Source organism: Eubalaena glacialis, chromosome 9, assembly GCF_028564815.1.
Source record: "Eubalaena glacialis isolate mEubGla1 chromosome 9, mEubGla1.1.hap2.+ XY, whole genome shotgun sequence".
Lineage (NCBI taxonomy): Eukaryota > Metazoa > Chordata > Mammalia > Artiodactyla > Balaenidae > Eubalaena > Eubalaena glacialis.
Genome location: NC_083724.1, coordinates 987,501 through 1,002,914, shown reverse-complemented (window position 1 = coordinate 1,002,914; position 15,414 = coordinate 987,501). Strand labels below are relative to the sequence as shown.

The following is a 15,414-nucleotide window of genomic DNA, read 5'->3' as shown; positions in this document are numbered from 1 at the left end:
TAACTCAAAGGGGATCAAAGACCTAAACTTAAGAGCTAAAATCGTAAAACTCTTGGAAGAAAACAGGAAAATCTGTATGACATTGGATTTGGCAATGATTTCTTGGGTATGACACCAAAAGCACAGACAATAAAAGGAAAAACTAGATAACTTAAACTTCATCAAAATTAATAAACTTTTGTCCATCAAAGGACACTATTCAAGAGAGTGAAGAGGCAACCCGCAGAAGGGGAAGATATTCATAAATTCTGTATCTGACAGGGCTTTACTATCCAGAATATATTGACAAGTCCTACCACTCAATAACAAACTCCAGCCCAGCTCAAAAATGGGCAGAGTGTGAGTAGACATTTCTCCAGAGAAGATACTTGAATGGCCAGTTAGCACATGAAAAGATGTTCAACATCATTAGTCATTAGGGAAATGCAATCAAAACCATGGTGAGACCCTTAGGACAACTATTATCTAAAAATCAGAAAATAAGTGCTAGCAAAGATGTGGAGAAATTGGAATTCTCATATATTGCTGGTGGAAACGTAACATGATGCAGTTAACTGTGGAAAGCAGTTTGGTGGCTCCTCAAACAGTTAAACATAGAATTACTATATGATCCAGCAATTCCAATCCAGGGTATGTACCCAAAGAAACAGGAAGCAAGGACACGGACAGGTATGTACACACCTTGTTCACAGCATTGTTTACAGTAACTAAAAGGTGGAAGCAACCCAGTGTCCATTGATGGGCGATGGATAAGCCAGATGTGGTCCATCCATACGATGGAGTGTTATTCAGCCTTACCTCAAAAAGGAAGGAAATTCTGACAAAGGCTGCAACACGGGTGAACTTGAGAACGTTATGCTGAGTGAAAGAAGCCAGACACAGAAGGACGAATATTGTATGGTTCCACTTATGTGCGGAACCTGGGACAGGCAGATTTAGAGACTGAAAGTAGATTGGAGGTTACCCGGGGTGAGGGGGGGATACTGTTGCTGAGTGGTGACGGATCTTCTGCCTGGGCTGATGGACAGGCTTTGAGAATAGAGTGTGGTGATGGTACAGCTCTGTGAAAGCAGTTCATGTTGCCACTGAATCACTCTAAAATGGTTAAAAGGGCAAGTTTTATGTCATATACACACACACGCAATAACAATAAAAATGCTAAATGTTACAGCCCTTCAAATTAATACACATTTTTTCCAACAAAAAAATGATCATTCTGTTCATACTAATTTATCAACTCCTTTTTCCCATCAAATTAAGTTCTCACTCTTTTTTCTATGTCATTAAATATTCTATAACATTATTTCAAGTGGCTGTGTTGTATTTCATGATATAATTTGTATCATTTTTTTAGATTTGCTGATTGTTTAATATTTGTTATTTTCAGTTTTTATTGTACACAATGCTTCAACAGACATTTCATAGCTAAATCTTTGCACGTTTGATTTCTTTAAGACAGATTTCTGGGTGTGTGTGTGGAATTGCTAGATCAGAATATATAATCATTTTTAAGGCTTTTGATCCCTCTCTCTGAATTGCATCCGGGAGTGTCTGAGCACTCATTTCCCTGTACTCTTACCAGTGCCGATCATTACGGTTAAAAAAAAATTAACAATTTGATATGCAAAAATGATTATTTATTTGTTTTTTACTATTTTAATTTGCTTCTCTCAAAGTGAACTTTTTTGTATATAGTTATTTACATTTGTTGTGAATATTTTTTCAAGCTAGTATTTAGTCCTTTGCTTTTGGTGGTTTTTGAGATCTGGAAACCTTTAGTTTTTCTATGACTATCTATAGATAACTGTTATTAATCCTCTCCGTTAGGATGGGTGGGTGAGTTCTGCCCAGTTCTCGGCCAGGGGACGATTTCCCAGCCTCGTCACAGGAGCCAGCGCCCAAGCAAAGCAGCACTGAAGAGGCAAGAGGTCAGTGTTCAGGGCTTTACAGAAGCAGCTGGAGCCTGCAGGACAAGTGACTGGAGGAGGTCTGGAGTAGACAGCTCACCGGTGAGCTTGTTAGCAGCACTCTGGGTGCTGTAGAAGAGAGGGTCCTTGAAATCCAAGACCAATCAGAGAAACCGTTCTGTCTGAAAAGCAGACTGTAGGACAACATTGAGCTGTCTGATGTGTAATTGGAGTCCCAGAAAGGAGAGAAAACCCAGTGGAAAAAAATTTATTGAAGGAAAAATGGTCATAAATTTCCCAAATTTGATGAAAAATAACCTACAGATTCAAGAAACTCAGCAAACCCCAAGCTGGATAAATACTAAGGCTGCCACACCTAAATACATCATGTTAAACTGTTGAAAACCTTAACACAGCCCCAGAAAAACAACACAATACGTGTAAGCGAACATTACGAAAATTTGCCAACTTTGCATTTGAAACGACGGAGGCCAGGAGACAATGGAGTGATATTCTTATTGTGCTAAAAGGGAAGAAAAAAAACTCAAAAAAATTGTCAGCCCAGAATGCTACAGCCAGTAAAAGCGTCCTTCAGAAAGCACTTGTGAAATAAAACATTTTCAGGTACACAAAAGCTGATAGGACTTACCAGCAGGTTTACACTAAAGCTTGTGGGAGGAAAATCCCGTTCTTGGGGATAATGAAAATACTAGAAGTGGTAAATACTTGTTTTCTTTAAATTTCTTAAAAGACAAAGGCTGCTTAAAGCAAGAAGAATATTATAAGATGGAGTTTACACAAACTTGGAAGTAAGACAGGACAGCGGGAGCACAGGGGGAGCCAGTGGTGGATGTGAGCAGGGTCCTCGGGTTTTAGTTCTTTCCTGGGAGGGAATAAGTACTGACCTAAGTGGATGGGAAAGTTGAAGGTTGTGATCCCTACAGAACATTAAAGAAATAATTTCAAAGGAGTATAGCTTTAAGGAAAACGTTTTAAAAAGCTAGTGGAAGAAGTAAAACGGAATGTTAAAAAATACTTGTGTAACTAAAAAGCAGGAAAAGAGGAATAAGAAACAGATAGGACAAATAGGAAGGTGGTGATCTAACCCTAAAACCATGTCGTAATTACATCCAGTGTCAGAGGACAAGCCCTCCAGCCAAGGGCAGATATTTGTCTGAGCCAGTGAGCAGGCGAGAACCAGCTCTGCTTCCCTGGAGAACACACACTAACACACGGACCAGGCTTGAGTGAGCAGGGTCAGGGCACACGTCAGGCACGTGGCAAACAGAAGAATCAAACACAAAAGGCAAAATTACAGAACTTTTGGAGGTTAAGAGGGAAGATTAGCTTTGTGATTCCAGCGTCGGGAAAGATTTCTTCAACAAGACAAAAGTACAAAAATGATTGATAAAGTCAAATGCATTAGAATTCAGAATTTCTGATCAACAAAAGATGTCAGAAGGTACAACATGAAGGGCAGCTACAACCGGGAGAGGGTTTTGCAGCCAGAGGGCATCAGGGTCTCCTACAGATGAAAGAAAATAACTGGAAGCAATGGGTGAGGAAGGTGACCAGGCAGTTCCCTGGAGAGGAGATGTGTGACCGGGATATGCCGGGAAGGCGCCTGCCTTTCAAGCACCCGAGACACCCCATTCCCTGGCCGTAGAATCCCGTGAAGTCCACAGCTGAGCCCACCTGGGGGAGCAGCACACGCGTGTCATTGTTGGGGGGGGGTCTCGGTGTTGGGGGACCCCGTGGGCAACTCTTGCATGAGGAATCCGGGAAACGTATTGCAATGTTTGGTGAATATTGGTGAAAAACAACGAGTCTTCCTCGACCAAATGCACAAACTGGGCTAGTTTTACATCAGTTGACATAAGTGAACTAGTGCTATGTGTTCTCTACAAAGTGAAATCTCCAAACCATAATGTTGAACTAAATATGAATTGCAGACAGGTATATGATATGTTATTTATAGACAATTTAAAAACATAAAACCGTCATTTATGGATACATACACATGTAGCAAAAGTATCAAGAGTGGTGTCAGCATAATAGCCGTTGCATTCAGACTGGTGATCTGGAAGGAGCCTTTTTGTTGAGATGGTTCAGTTAACGTGGCACCCTTAGTGTCCTTGTAAAGATGGAGCTAAAAGCCATCTAGGAGGTGTGCCCAGCGGCCAGCGGACGCAACCTGGAGGTGGTCAGCCGCCGTGACGAGTGTCAGGCTGCACGGCGAGCTTGCCCCATCACGCTGTGATTTCTCGGGACCTAAATGCATTTGTGTTGCAGGACGCAGAGGGCTCCACCTGTTTGCACCTGGCTGCCAAGAAAGGCCACTATGATGTGGTTCAGTATCTGCTTTCCAATGGGCAAATGGATGTCAACTGTCAGGTAAACCACCTCGTCCACTCGTGACAGCACCTGACGGGCTGGCCAGAGACGTGGTCCTCCTCTGTGGTGATCCTGGCCCCTTCCACCCTCCGAGGCACCCCACCCCCCACCCCTGCCAGGTCCTGGAAGGCCTGGCCTCATCCCCGCCCCTGTCCACCTCCCTCCTGGCCCGCCCACTGGCCGCTCGCCAAGCTCTGTGCCGCTGCCCGGCTGGAGGCTTGTCCTGAGGTGTCCGCCTGGGCTGCCCTGGTCTCCTTGTGGCCTGTGTTCAGATGCTGCTACTTGAGCAGGGTCTCTGGCCTCCTGTGTGCCGTGCCACCCCCGTGGCACCTCATCGTCCCCCCAGCACTGGCCACTGTCGCACATTCCACCTCCTCCCCTGTGTGTTTTCTTCTTGTGAACCTGCTGTCAGGACCCCAGGGTGGTGTTCGTGCGACCTGCAGTGCCTGGTTACAGAGCAGGTCCTGTGCGTGTCTGCTGAGCGAGTGAGTGGCTGGGGAGAGCCAGTGAGGGTGGGGCCTTCTAACTCACCAGGGGCCCTTCCTGTTCTCCGAGACCCCCTTCCGCTCCCTGGGACCCCCCCCACCCCCCGCCCATGACTTGAAGCTCTGGGATGACCATCTCCCATCACAGCGCCGCCCCCCCCATCTTCTGGCCCAGCCATTGCTGCTAACCCAGCTCCCATGCCCACCACCCTGACTGTGAGACCCTCCGAGACGGACCAGAAATGCAGCTCCCTGTGTGGTTTGTCCAACCTCTGTTCTAGTGGGGTCCACGGGCCCCCTTCCCCTGTGTTGGTTTTTTATCTCCCACTCGTCGGGTTTTGTGAGTTTCTCCCCCGAGGCTGGGCTGTGTTGCCCCTGCCGTGTCCCCAGTGCCCATGGTAGGCCTGCAGGGACCATCTCGCTTTAGTCATGGAGGCCGTGTGCATCCACCAGGAAAATGTGGCGACTGGAAAGTGGCGAATGTTGTGCTAGAGTGTTTGCAGAGTAGGAACTGGCACCGTAATACTCGTTTCCTAAGAGTCGCCTCCGGGCTGGAGCGGCAGACAGCCAGCTCATGACAGCCATGGTCCAGCCTGCAGGGGGCTCAGCCCCGGTGAGCCGCTGCTCCGGCCCTTAGAGAAGGGGCTGGGACTTTTCATGGCCTCCATTCATCTCTGGGCCTGATGTCCATCCGTCTGTCTGTCTGTAGTTCTTGGCTGTTGCTCCTGCTTCGTGCGTGGAGTCTGTCCTGGGACCAGAAGGGTGGGCAGGCGCGTCCCGGTCAGTGCTTCCCGCCAGCCGGGCACGGACTCTGCAGCTGGGTCTGCTCCGCGGCCTTCTGGCCTTTTTCTTAGGTGACTCTGTCACGTGCGCACAGGTGTGTCGAGTTGCCCGGTGGGCCCTGCCTGCTCGCTGAGATCCCCAGGCAGCGCTCTGAGCCTCAGTTTCCTCCAACAAAATGGGGACTCAGGCTGGCTCCCGCCCCCCGGGGCCTCCTTGCAGGTCCCGAGTGATGAGGTGCCTCACGTCTTGTGTCTCTAGGAGCTGTGATGGATGTTTGTTTCTTTCTTTTGAAATTAGGATGATGGCGGCTGGACGCCCATGATTTGGGCCACTGAGTATAAGCACGTGGATCTTGTGAAACTGCTGCTGTCCAAGGGGTCTGACATCAACATCCGGGACAACGTGAGTCTCCCCCCGGGGAGGCGGACCCTGGAGGACTGGGGACGGGTGTGTCGGGTGGCAGTGTCCTGGCGCCTGCCTGTGGCTCTGACCTCTTCCCATTGAGTCGCCAGCCATGTGTTGACCCAGTGCGGTTTCCAGTGGTTATTCTCTGTGTCAGCCAGCTGCTGGATGTGAACCGAGGGGCACAGGTCCCTGAGACCTGCCCCTCGGGCAGAGCTGCATTTTTAGAGGTTTTTAGAGACACTGACTCCCGTGTCTGTGGTGGCGTCCGAGACCACAGGGCCCACCCCACACCTGGGCCAAGGTCGGGGGACTCGCCAGTCCCTCTGGGAACAGCCCTCCGCTGTGTATCAGTGGGGCTGTTTGGTCACAGGCAGCACCAGGCACATCTGATGAACTCAAAGGGGGATTTCTCGGGCGGGCTTCAGGGACCCACAGAACTGGTGGGGTGGTAGGGCTGGCAGAGTTGGGGGGCTGCTCTGGCACAAGCCCCTGTGCTGCTTCCCAGGCGGAGGGACAGGGCTCCTGGGACACAGACAGGGTGTGGCCTGCGGAGCTGTGTCCACCTTTTACCCAAGCCATAAGTAGGAAGTCTAGCCACACACTCGTTAAACTGATAATGGAATAAGGCAGGAAGGCATGCCCACCCCTCAGTTCGGAGCCCTTAGTGGACTGTTTGAAGAAAGGATGGGAGCAGTGGCTGGTCGGTCCTCCTGGCTGCTCCGCGTGAGGACCCTCCCACACCCAGAAAACAGGAGCGGCAGCTCCCAGCCGTGGGCCGGGCACGGCTGGTTGGGGACATCTTTGCCAACTCCACAGAGCTGGGCCCTGGGACGTGAGAGCAGCTGAGGGCCGGGAAACCCTGGGGGCTTCAGGTGAGGGTGGCGCGGAGGGAGGCGACAAGGTCCGGGGAAGCTACAGCACACGGCAGTCACACTCTGCCTTGTTCCTCGAGGGATGGGGTCGTGGTTTGGAGCAGCCTCGGCCCTGGGTGCTTGGGCGGGAGTGGACCGTCTGGGCCCATGGGCAGCGCACGGCCTCGCAGCATCCAGCAGTGTAGGCTCTGGTGGTTCTGAGGGATTGGAAGAACTGATTGAGTCGTGTGTTTGTTATTTATATGATGAAACAATGTCATTGTTTTATTTCAACAGCTTCATTGAAGTATGACTGGCGGACTGTGCTATTTAAAGTGTACAATTAGATAAATTCTAACCTAGCCACCATCACACAACCAGGACAGTGGATGTCACTTCCTGCTAGGTTTCCTCCTGCGCCTCCGAACCAGCCCGCCTGCTTCCTGTCGCAGCTGGGCCTCCCTCAGCCTCGCTCCTCGTAGTCCCGTCTGAGTGTGGGTCCCCCTCCCTTTCTGTGGCTGCGAGAGGCCGTCCGCTTGCTTGTCCTGCCCTGTGGACCGTGGCCGGGCTCCCTGCTCAGGTGCTGCCACTCCTGTGGGTGCAGCCGTTTCCAGGGTAGGAGGGTCTGGTTCCCTTTACGGTCTCCCCAGCACTTAATGTAGTCGGTCTCTATCTTCTTTGGTGAAGGATCTGTTCAGGTCTTTTGCTCATTTTTTACTTGATTGTTTATTTTCTTATTCTCTAGTTTGGAGAGTTTTTGTGTATTCTGGATACAAGTCCTTTACCAGATAATGTGTCTCATAAATCCTAACCATTGTCTTTGGAGGAGCACATGTTTCTAATTTTGGTGAAGTCCAGTTTATCAGTTATTTTTTGTATGAATCATGTGAAATCACTGCCAAACCCATGACCCTAGAGACTCTCTGTGTTTTCAATCGCAGTTCCTTAGGTTTAGGTGTTAATGTTCATATGTGGTGTGAGGTAGGGATCAGGCTCGCTCTTCTGGTGTGTGGACCTCTAGCTGCTCCAGCAGTGTGTTTAGAAAGCAGCCTTTCTCCCTAGATTGGCTTTGCCCTGTGGCTGGACTCAGTCTTCTGGGCCTTGACCTGGGGTCTGTCTTAGTGCTGGGGTTGTGCTCTCTTGATGAATGCAGCTTCAGGACCTGTAAGGAGAACCTTCCAGTATTAGCTTCCATTTCTCCCTCCCCAGCTTTATGCTGTTCCTCTCGTGCATTTTACTAAATAAACATCACAGTACAGTGTTGTTTGTTTAAACAACGGTGACCTTTGGAAAAGGCTATAATAATCCTGGCGTGTCAGCTCCCGTGGTCACCTCTTCCTCAGGTCCGTCCATCCACTGCTGTTTGCTTCTGTGCGTCTAATGTCCATTAGCATTTCCTGCTGTGCTGGGCGGCTTGTGATAGATTCTTTCAGCTTTTTAATGCCTGCGAAGTCCTTATTTTCCTTCACTTTTTTTTTAAGATTAATCTATTTATTTATTTATTTATTTTTGGCTGCATTGGGTCTTTGTTGCTGCGCGCGGGCTTCCTCTAGTTGTGGAGAGTGGGGGTTACTCTTTGTTGTGGTGCGTGGGCTTCTCATTGCGGTGGCTTCTCTTGTTGTGGAGCACGGGCTCTAGGCGCACGGGCTTCAGTAGCTGTGGCATGTGGGCTCAGTAAGTGTGGCTCACGGGCTCTAGAGCGCAGGCTCAGTAGTTGCGGTGCACGGGCTTAGTTGCTCCGCGGTATGTGGGATCTTCCCGGACCAGGGCTCGAACCCGTGTCCCCTGCGTTGGCAGGTGGATTCCCAACCACTTCGCCACCAAGGAAGCCCTTTTCCTTCACTTTTGAAAGATATTTTGCTGGATATAGAATTGTAGCATGACAGTTTTTAATTTCAGTACCTGAAACATTCTTCTTCCCTGAGGTCTCACTCGATGCATTTCTAGTGAGAAAGTCTTGGTGGCATCCTTGTCTTCATTTCTCTGTATGTAACACGTCTTTTTTCTTTCAGGTGCTTTTAAGGTTGTCTCTTTATCACTGGAGTTTAGCAGTTTGATTATGAGGTGGCTGGTGCTATGTGTGTGCACATGTGCACTTAGGCTTCATGGAGCTCCTTGGGTCTGTGGGTGTGGGGTTTTATCCAGCTGGAAATTTCCCAGTCATTTTTTCCAGTGCTGCTTCTGCCCCCACCCCACTTCTCGAGGCCCCAGTTCCACGTGTGCCAGGAGGCTTGAAGTTGTTCCACGGTTCGCTGAAGCGCTTTTCATTTTCTAAAATTATTTTTACACTCTGGATTTCTGCTCAGCTGGTTTTATTGCTCTGTGTTCAAGCTCACTAGCCTTTTCCTCCACAGCGTCTGTTATGCTGTTAATTCCATCCAGCGTGCTTTCACGTCAGTCGTCATGGTTTTCAGTTCTGAACATTCTGCTTGGGTCTTCTTGGTATTTTCGGAAATGTGTCTCTTCTGAACACACAGTTATTCCGGCTGCTTTGGTGCCCTCGCTTGGTGGTCTGTGTCAGTTCTGGGCTTGATTGGTTGGCTTTGCTCCTCACCGTGGGTCACGTTTCCTGCGTCTTTGCACTCCTGGTCACCTTACGCTGGACACGAGACGTTGCGAATTTACCTTGCTGGGAAGTTCTGTGTTCCTGGAACTGTCGTGAGCCTTCCTCTGGGTGCAGCAAAGTGACTTAGAAATGGTCTGGTCATTTTGGGTTTCACTCTCTAGGTTTGTCAGGTCTCGGCCTGAGGCTGCTCATCCCTCCTGTGTGGGGCCAGTGCTGAGCCCTCTTCACCTGGCCTCGGGGTGTGTCCTCCGGGAGGTCCAGGTTTGGAACGCACAGCCCTCCAGAGGCCTCTTTCCCAGCCCCACAGCCTGCTCTGCAGCCCTGCTGCCCTGGCCTGGAGCCCGAGAGGGATGGTGAGCGGGTGGCCCCGGCCCAGTGCTCCTCTCTCGAGGGGACAGCCGTTCACTGCCTGATGTCCGGTTCTTGAGAACTGTTATTTCACACATTTTGACTGTTTTGTCTTACTCTGGTTCTTTCAGGTGTGGAGGGGGGTAAACCCAGTGTGGTCCCTCTTGCCCCGTCTTTGCTGGAAGCCCCATCAGACGCGTAGGCCTGTCGTAACATAGCTGGTGGACCTCAGAGAGGCTGGGAGACGGCACAGTCCCCCCGGCAGGAGGGCTTAGGGGCCTGGGAAGTTCTCAGAACCTAATTCTGGTGCTAAAGTCACAAATCGTTCTGATGAAGGAAAGAGAAAAGAGGCCCATCAGGAGACTGCAGATGTGCAGCAGGTGGAAGCCAGAGGGTAGAGGGCTTCTGAGAGTAATGCCCGGGAGGGGAGGCCAGACAAGCCTCGGTTTTTCAGGACACCCCGGGGCTGACGGCAGGGCCAGCCCTTAGTTTTCTCTGTTGGAAACAGACCAATGATGTTGAGGGTGACAGAGACAGACCACTTAGCTCCTGCTTCGCTTCTGTCTTTCCTGAAGTTGGTTGAGCTGGAGGCATGGGATGTACGCGGGTGTTGGGATGGGGCGCTGGGCAGTGCAGGGGGTGCCCCGGCCTCCCAGCCACCCAGACGTGCTGCGCCCCTTGGTGGTGTGGGCGGCGCCCCGGGGCCCAGGCTGCGCTTTGGTCCTGGTGGTTCCCAAGGGCTCGGCTGTGTGAGCCAAGCACACGCCCTGCCCGCAGAGCAGAAAGAACAGGCAGCAGCCCCATCTCTGAGGCTAACTCAGAGAAAGAGAACCGCTACAGCGTCACTGGTTACGTCCCTGAGGGAGGAAGGGAGACCGGGGGCTGGTGAGCAAGGGAGCGGGGGGTGGGGGGTGGGGCGGGCGCTGCTCCTTGGGCGGCCGGGTTCCCGGGCTCCCGGGCTCCCGGGCTGTCCAGCCGGCCGCGTGGGTGGGCGTGGCTCTCCTCGCGCTGTGTCCCCAGTGTGGCGGGTCGAATGTACGGTGGTTCTAGTTTAGACATTTTCTTGTTTTTAGGGTTATTTTTCACTGTTATCTTATGTAAGTTGTTTTTTATTTTCCTTCTCTTTCCATATTTATTTGTTCAAAATTGTAGTCTTATTAAAAAGAAAAATTGTAGTCTTCTAATGAACTTAATGTGAAAGTTTTGTTATCACATATATAATCTATACCTGGTAAATCATATATTTTACATGTGGCACAAATATTTTTCTAATTTTTCTTTGCTTCATTTAAAGTTTTTAGTTTTTTATGAAATAAAATTTTAATTAATCAAATTTGTCTTTTTCAAATCTTGTACAAGTATTACTCTATCCTGCAATCATAACTGTGTTCCAAAGTCAATATAATTTAAAAAATAAACTGTCCCTAGATGTTATATTACTTACGTGTCGTGTTTAGGGTGGTCTAATTGAGGTTGATGTTTTCTTCTATTTTTAACGTATTCTGTACTGTGATAATGTACTTTTATAACGAAAACAAGACAGAATGGAAAGGAAGCCTCTGTCGGGTGGGCCACGCCGCCCCCTCGGCCTCACGCGCTCGTGTCTTCCGTGCAGGAGGAGAACATCTGCCTGCACTGGGCGGCCTTCTCGGGCTGTGTGGACATCGCTGAGATCCTGCTGGCCGCCAGGTGCGACCTCCACGCTGTGAACATCCACGGAGACTCGCCCCTGCACATCGCCGCCAGGGAGGACCGCTACGCCTGTGTCGTGTGAGTGGCTCCGGGTGCTCTGGGGACTTTCTGCGGCGGACGAGGCTCTTCTGTTCATGCCTGCGGTCAGCGTGGCTCCCGGAGGATCGCGGTGAAAATCCCCGAATACCCAGGTCACACGTGGAGAGGAGCCCCGTCCTAACACCTCCGCTCGGGGCCGGAGGAGCGGCACCCACGGGAGGGCTGGAGGGCCAGCTGGGAGCCCCGCACCACCACCACCGGGAGGCCCTCCTGCGTCACTTTTGCCCGTTGCCGTCAGGTCCAGAGCCTTTGCTCTGCTCCTGGCGGTAGCTCAGGGAGGTGTGGCCCCCACTTCTCATCTCACGGGGGCCTGGGACTAGGGGATGCCCCTCCGGTGGGGCCCTCGCCCTCTCAGATTGGGACCTTGGGGGCACAGGGCTCTGGCGCACCGTCTGGCCCTGACTGGGTCAGGCCTCGGATTGCCTGCTGGGCGTTGACCGAGTACATGGCCGGCTGGGCATTGCTGCCCTTTTCATCCTGAGGGTGCCTTTGAATGGAAAAGCCAAGAAAAATCAAATACCATCCCTAGTTATTTACATGCTCTTCCCTTCAAGGAAAAAGAGTACTTTTGACAGTAAACGGGGGAGAAGAGTAATGATGTCTGTCCTTGGTGAGCGGAAGCACCAGCCGGTGGGCTGGTTCATCTGAAAGCGGACGCTGCTTCCTCCTGATTTTCACTGACTGTTGTCATCGTGCGAATCTCACCCTTGTATCTTTTGACTTGAGATCTGAATGTTCTGTGGACTTGCGTTTCCCTCCAGCCTCTTCCTATCCCGGGACTCCGACGTCACACTGAAGAACAAGGAGGGCGAGACGCCCCTGCAGTGCGCCAGCCTCAACTCGCAGGTGTGGAGCGCCCTGCAGATGAGCCAGGCGCTGCGCGACGCGGCCCCCGACAGGCCCGCCCTGGTGGAGAAGACAGTGAGCAGGTGAGGCGCGCGAGACCAGGGCCCGCCTCCGGGCAGGGTTGGGGGTCGGAACGGAAGCCTCTCTGGGCTGGGCCAGGGCTCACCGGGAAAGCTGGCGCCCCTTCCTGCGGCAGAGACATCGCTCGGGGCTATGAGCGGATCCCCATCCCGTGTGTCAACGGTGTGGACGGCGAGCCGTGCCCCAGCAACTATAAGTACGTGTCTCAGAACTGTGTGACGTCGCCCATGAGCATCGACAGGAACATCACCCACCTGCAGGTCAGCGCTGGGGGGGCCCTGCTGTGGGAGGTTGCCTCTGCGGCCCCCAGAGCAGCCTGGGCAGCGGGGAGGGGTGCCCTCAGGGCCGCAGTGGCTGTGCCCCGGCCTTTCCCCTCCTGGGGCTGCGCCCGCCCGGTGTCTGAGCCTCCTTTCCTCCTTTGGGTCCCTCCCCAGCCCCTCCTGCGAGCCCCCGAGGCCTCGTGCCTGAGCGTTCTCTCCACACCCTCCTTCCTGAGGGGCGGCACGCCCCCGGTGTCCTCAAGAGTCAGGACTTTGAGGACTGTCACTGGAGTTGTGAACAGCACTGGGGGGCGGGGCGGGGCCCCATCTGACGCGCCCCTCCCCCCAGTACTGCGTGTGCATCGACGACTGCTCCTCCAGCAACTGCATGTGCGGCCAGCTGAGCATGCGCTGCTGGTACGACAAGGTGAGCCCGCGGGGAGCCTGGCTGGGGAGCAGCGACAGAGGCCGGGGCGGGGGCGGGACCAGGCCGGGTACTGGGGACGGAGCCCGCGTTCTCTGTGGGCCCTGGGCGTGGCCAGAGGGAACTGACGGGGCGGCAGAGGCGGCCATCCATGAGCCTGGCCTGGAGGTAGCTGAGGAGCCGAGGAGAGAAGGGCTCCCAAGGCCGGTGTCTGAGACGAGAGCCCTACCTGGCTTTGGTTTGGGGAGTTCAGAGGTCATTGTTGGGGGAAGGAGCCAGGGTGTCCTGGGGTGGAGAGGGCACACAGGCCCGGCGTGGAGGCCACTGGCACGGAGTCAACATTACAGCAAAGGGGGTGTCAGGGTGTCGTCCAAATAAGAGGCTCAGGTGTCGTGGGCAGGACTGGCGGGGCTCAGGTCTCCTGGTGTTTCCTGCGAAGCCTGGCCGTGCTGAGAGGGGGCAAGTTCTTAACTCCTCAGAGCAGCCACTGGAGCCGCCAGGGCCTCGGACTCGGCTGTACAGCCTGGGCTCAGCCCGGCTGCTCTGCTGCGTCCCAGGTGTCGGACAGGAAAGCGGTGGCAGGTCCCTCCGGAGCTGGGGGTTTGCAGAGTGGCAGGTAGTGCTGGCAGGTGGTCCAGGCTGGAGGCTACAGAGCAGGAGTCCAGGGCCCCACGAGCTGGCGGTCTCAGGGAGGCTGAGAGAGGATGACGGGGAGGGGGAGGTCGTCTGGGGCAGAGAGGCTGGCCACAGTCAGGGACCAGGGAGAGCTGTCCCAGAGGTTTCCAAAAGCCATGTAGTTTCCTGGCCAGAGGCTTCCTGTGGCCTTGGACAAAGCGTGAGCGTGTGGCCTTACCCTGTCCTCCCAGGTGTAGAGTTTGGCCAGAAACCATGCTTTCATGGGGCGGTGTTTTGATTTGAGGAGGCATGTTGGTGTCAGTTATTTAGCCCTCGCTGCGTGTCTGTCCGCAGGATGGCCGGCTCCTGCCCGAGTTCAACATGGCGGAGCCGCCCCTGCTCTTCGAGTGCAACCACGCCTGTTCCTGCTGGAGGACCTGCCGGAACCGCGTCGTGCAAAACGGCCTCAGGTGAGGTGCCGCGGGCTGGCGCCAGGGTCTCCACGGTAAAGTTTGAAAGCAGTCAAGTCCCTTGGGCAGCTCTCTAGTTTCACATCTGTGTCCACAAACGGGAGCAACGTGTGTTTAGCGTACGTGTGTTTGCACGTGGAGGTGGCTTCCTCGGAGCTCTTGACCTCTGCTGATGTTAGAGGTTGACGTAAAGAGCGGAAGCCTTCCATGTTTCCTACCCGCTCAGACTTGGGTTCAGGTCAGACGGCCCGAAGGCAAGAGGCAGGCTTGCCAAGAGCTGCCTGGTCCAAGCTCACGAGGTCCTGATCTGGTGTGAACACTCGTGTGGTTCCCTCATACCCACGTCCTGAGTCTCATGTAAAACATGTTGCCCCTTGGTACTCGGGCACTTGGTTCACTGACCACCCAGAGCCAGACCCTGGGGTTCTGGTCATAACCTTCCCTCCGTGAACATGCTCGAGAGTTGGAAAATCAGAGGTTATGAGGGAAGATTTGTATCCTATGTAAGTTTAGCTGAACATGAACGTCACGGTATTTTGGGGTCTATTAATATCAGTAACCTTACAGCAATTGTGACCAGCCCATACTTCTGTGTCCTGGCGTGTGGCAGAAAGTCCTTGGGGGTGAGGACAGACACGCCACTGGACACACAAATGGCTGGCGGGATGCCCTAGCTCTCGGGGCCTGGGAGGGGCCCCGCAGCTGCCCCCAGGGGCCAGCTCAGCCCTGTGGTTGGCACGCTGCCCGAGCTCACCTGCATTGCAGCCTGGGGCCAGCGGGCCTGCTAATAACCCCTTTGGTCCTCATCACATGCTGGAGATGAGGACACTGAGGCACAGGGAGGACCGGGGGCCGTGTTCCACGCGCTGACCCTCAGGCCGGTTTCTGAGGTTCCCCTGCCTCCTGAGGGTGTGAAAGACGCTGTGAGTGGTGCCTTGGTGCAGGGATGGGGCTTGGAGGTGGGGTAACTCTAGGAGTCACTGCTGCATTGCACACGAAGTTCTAACGCATCTCCAGACATGAAAGTTGTATTTTCTGTGTTGTTTACTCCTGTCACTCGTGTGGTAACATGAATGTGGTGGAACGTGGCCGTGAGTGTCTGATCCTGTTTTCCAGGACGAGGCTGCAGCTCTATCGGACGCAGAACATGGGCTGGGGCGTGCGGTCCCTGCAGGACATCCCACTGGG

The 15,414-nt window shown here is 53.1% G+C and overlaps 1 protein-coding gene across 4 annotated transcripts in view; it reads left to right on the top strand.

The window, feature by feature from the left end:
- Positions 1-15,414, top strand: part of EHMT1 (euchromatic histone lysine methyltransferase 1) — a 155,061-nt gene that overhangs the window by 125,622 nt on the left and 14,025 nt on the right. For all 4 annotated transcript variants that reach the window (XM_061199515.1, XM_061199514.1, XM_061199512.1 and 1 more), the window contains exons 17-24: positions 4,200-4,301; positions 5,867-5,971; positions 11,355-11,509; positions 12,292-12,459; positions 12,573-12,717; positions 13,067-13,144; positions 14,111-14,226; positions 15,343-15,414. The exon at positions 15,343-15,414 is cut by the window's right edge and continues 15 nt beyond it. In XM_061199515.1, the coding sequence (XP_061055498.1) occupies positions 4,200-4,301; positions 5,867-5,971; positions 11,355-11,509; positions 12,292-12,459; positions 12,573-12,717; positions 13,067-13,144; positions 14,111-14,226; positions 15,343-15,414 (941 nt within the window). The remainder of the gene's footprint in view (positions 1-4,199; positions 4,302-5,866; positions 5,972-11,354; positions 11,510-12,291; positions 12,460-12,572; positions 12,718-13,066; positions 13,145-14,110; positions 14,227-15,342) is intronic.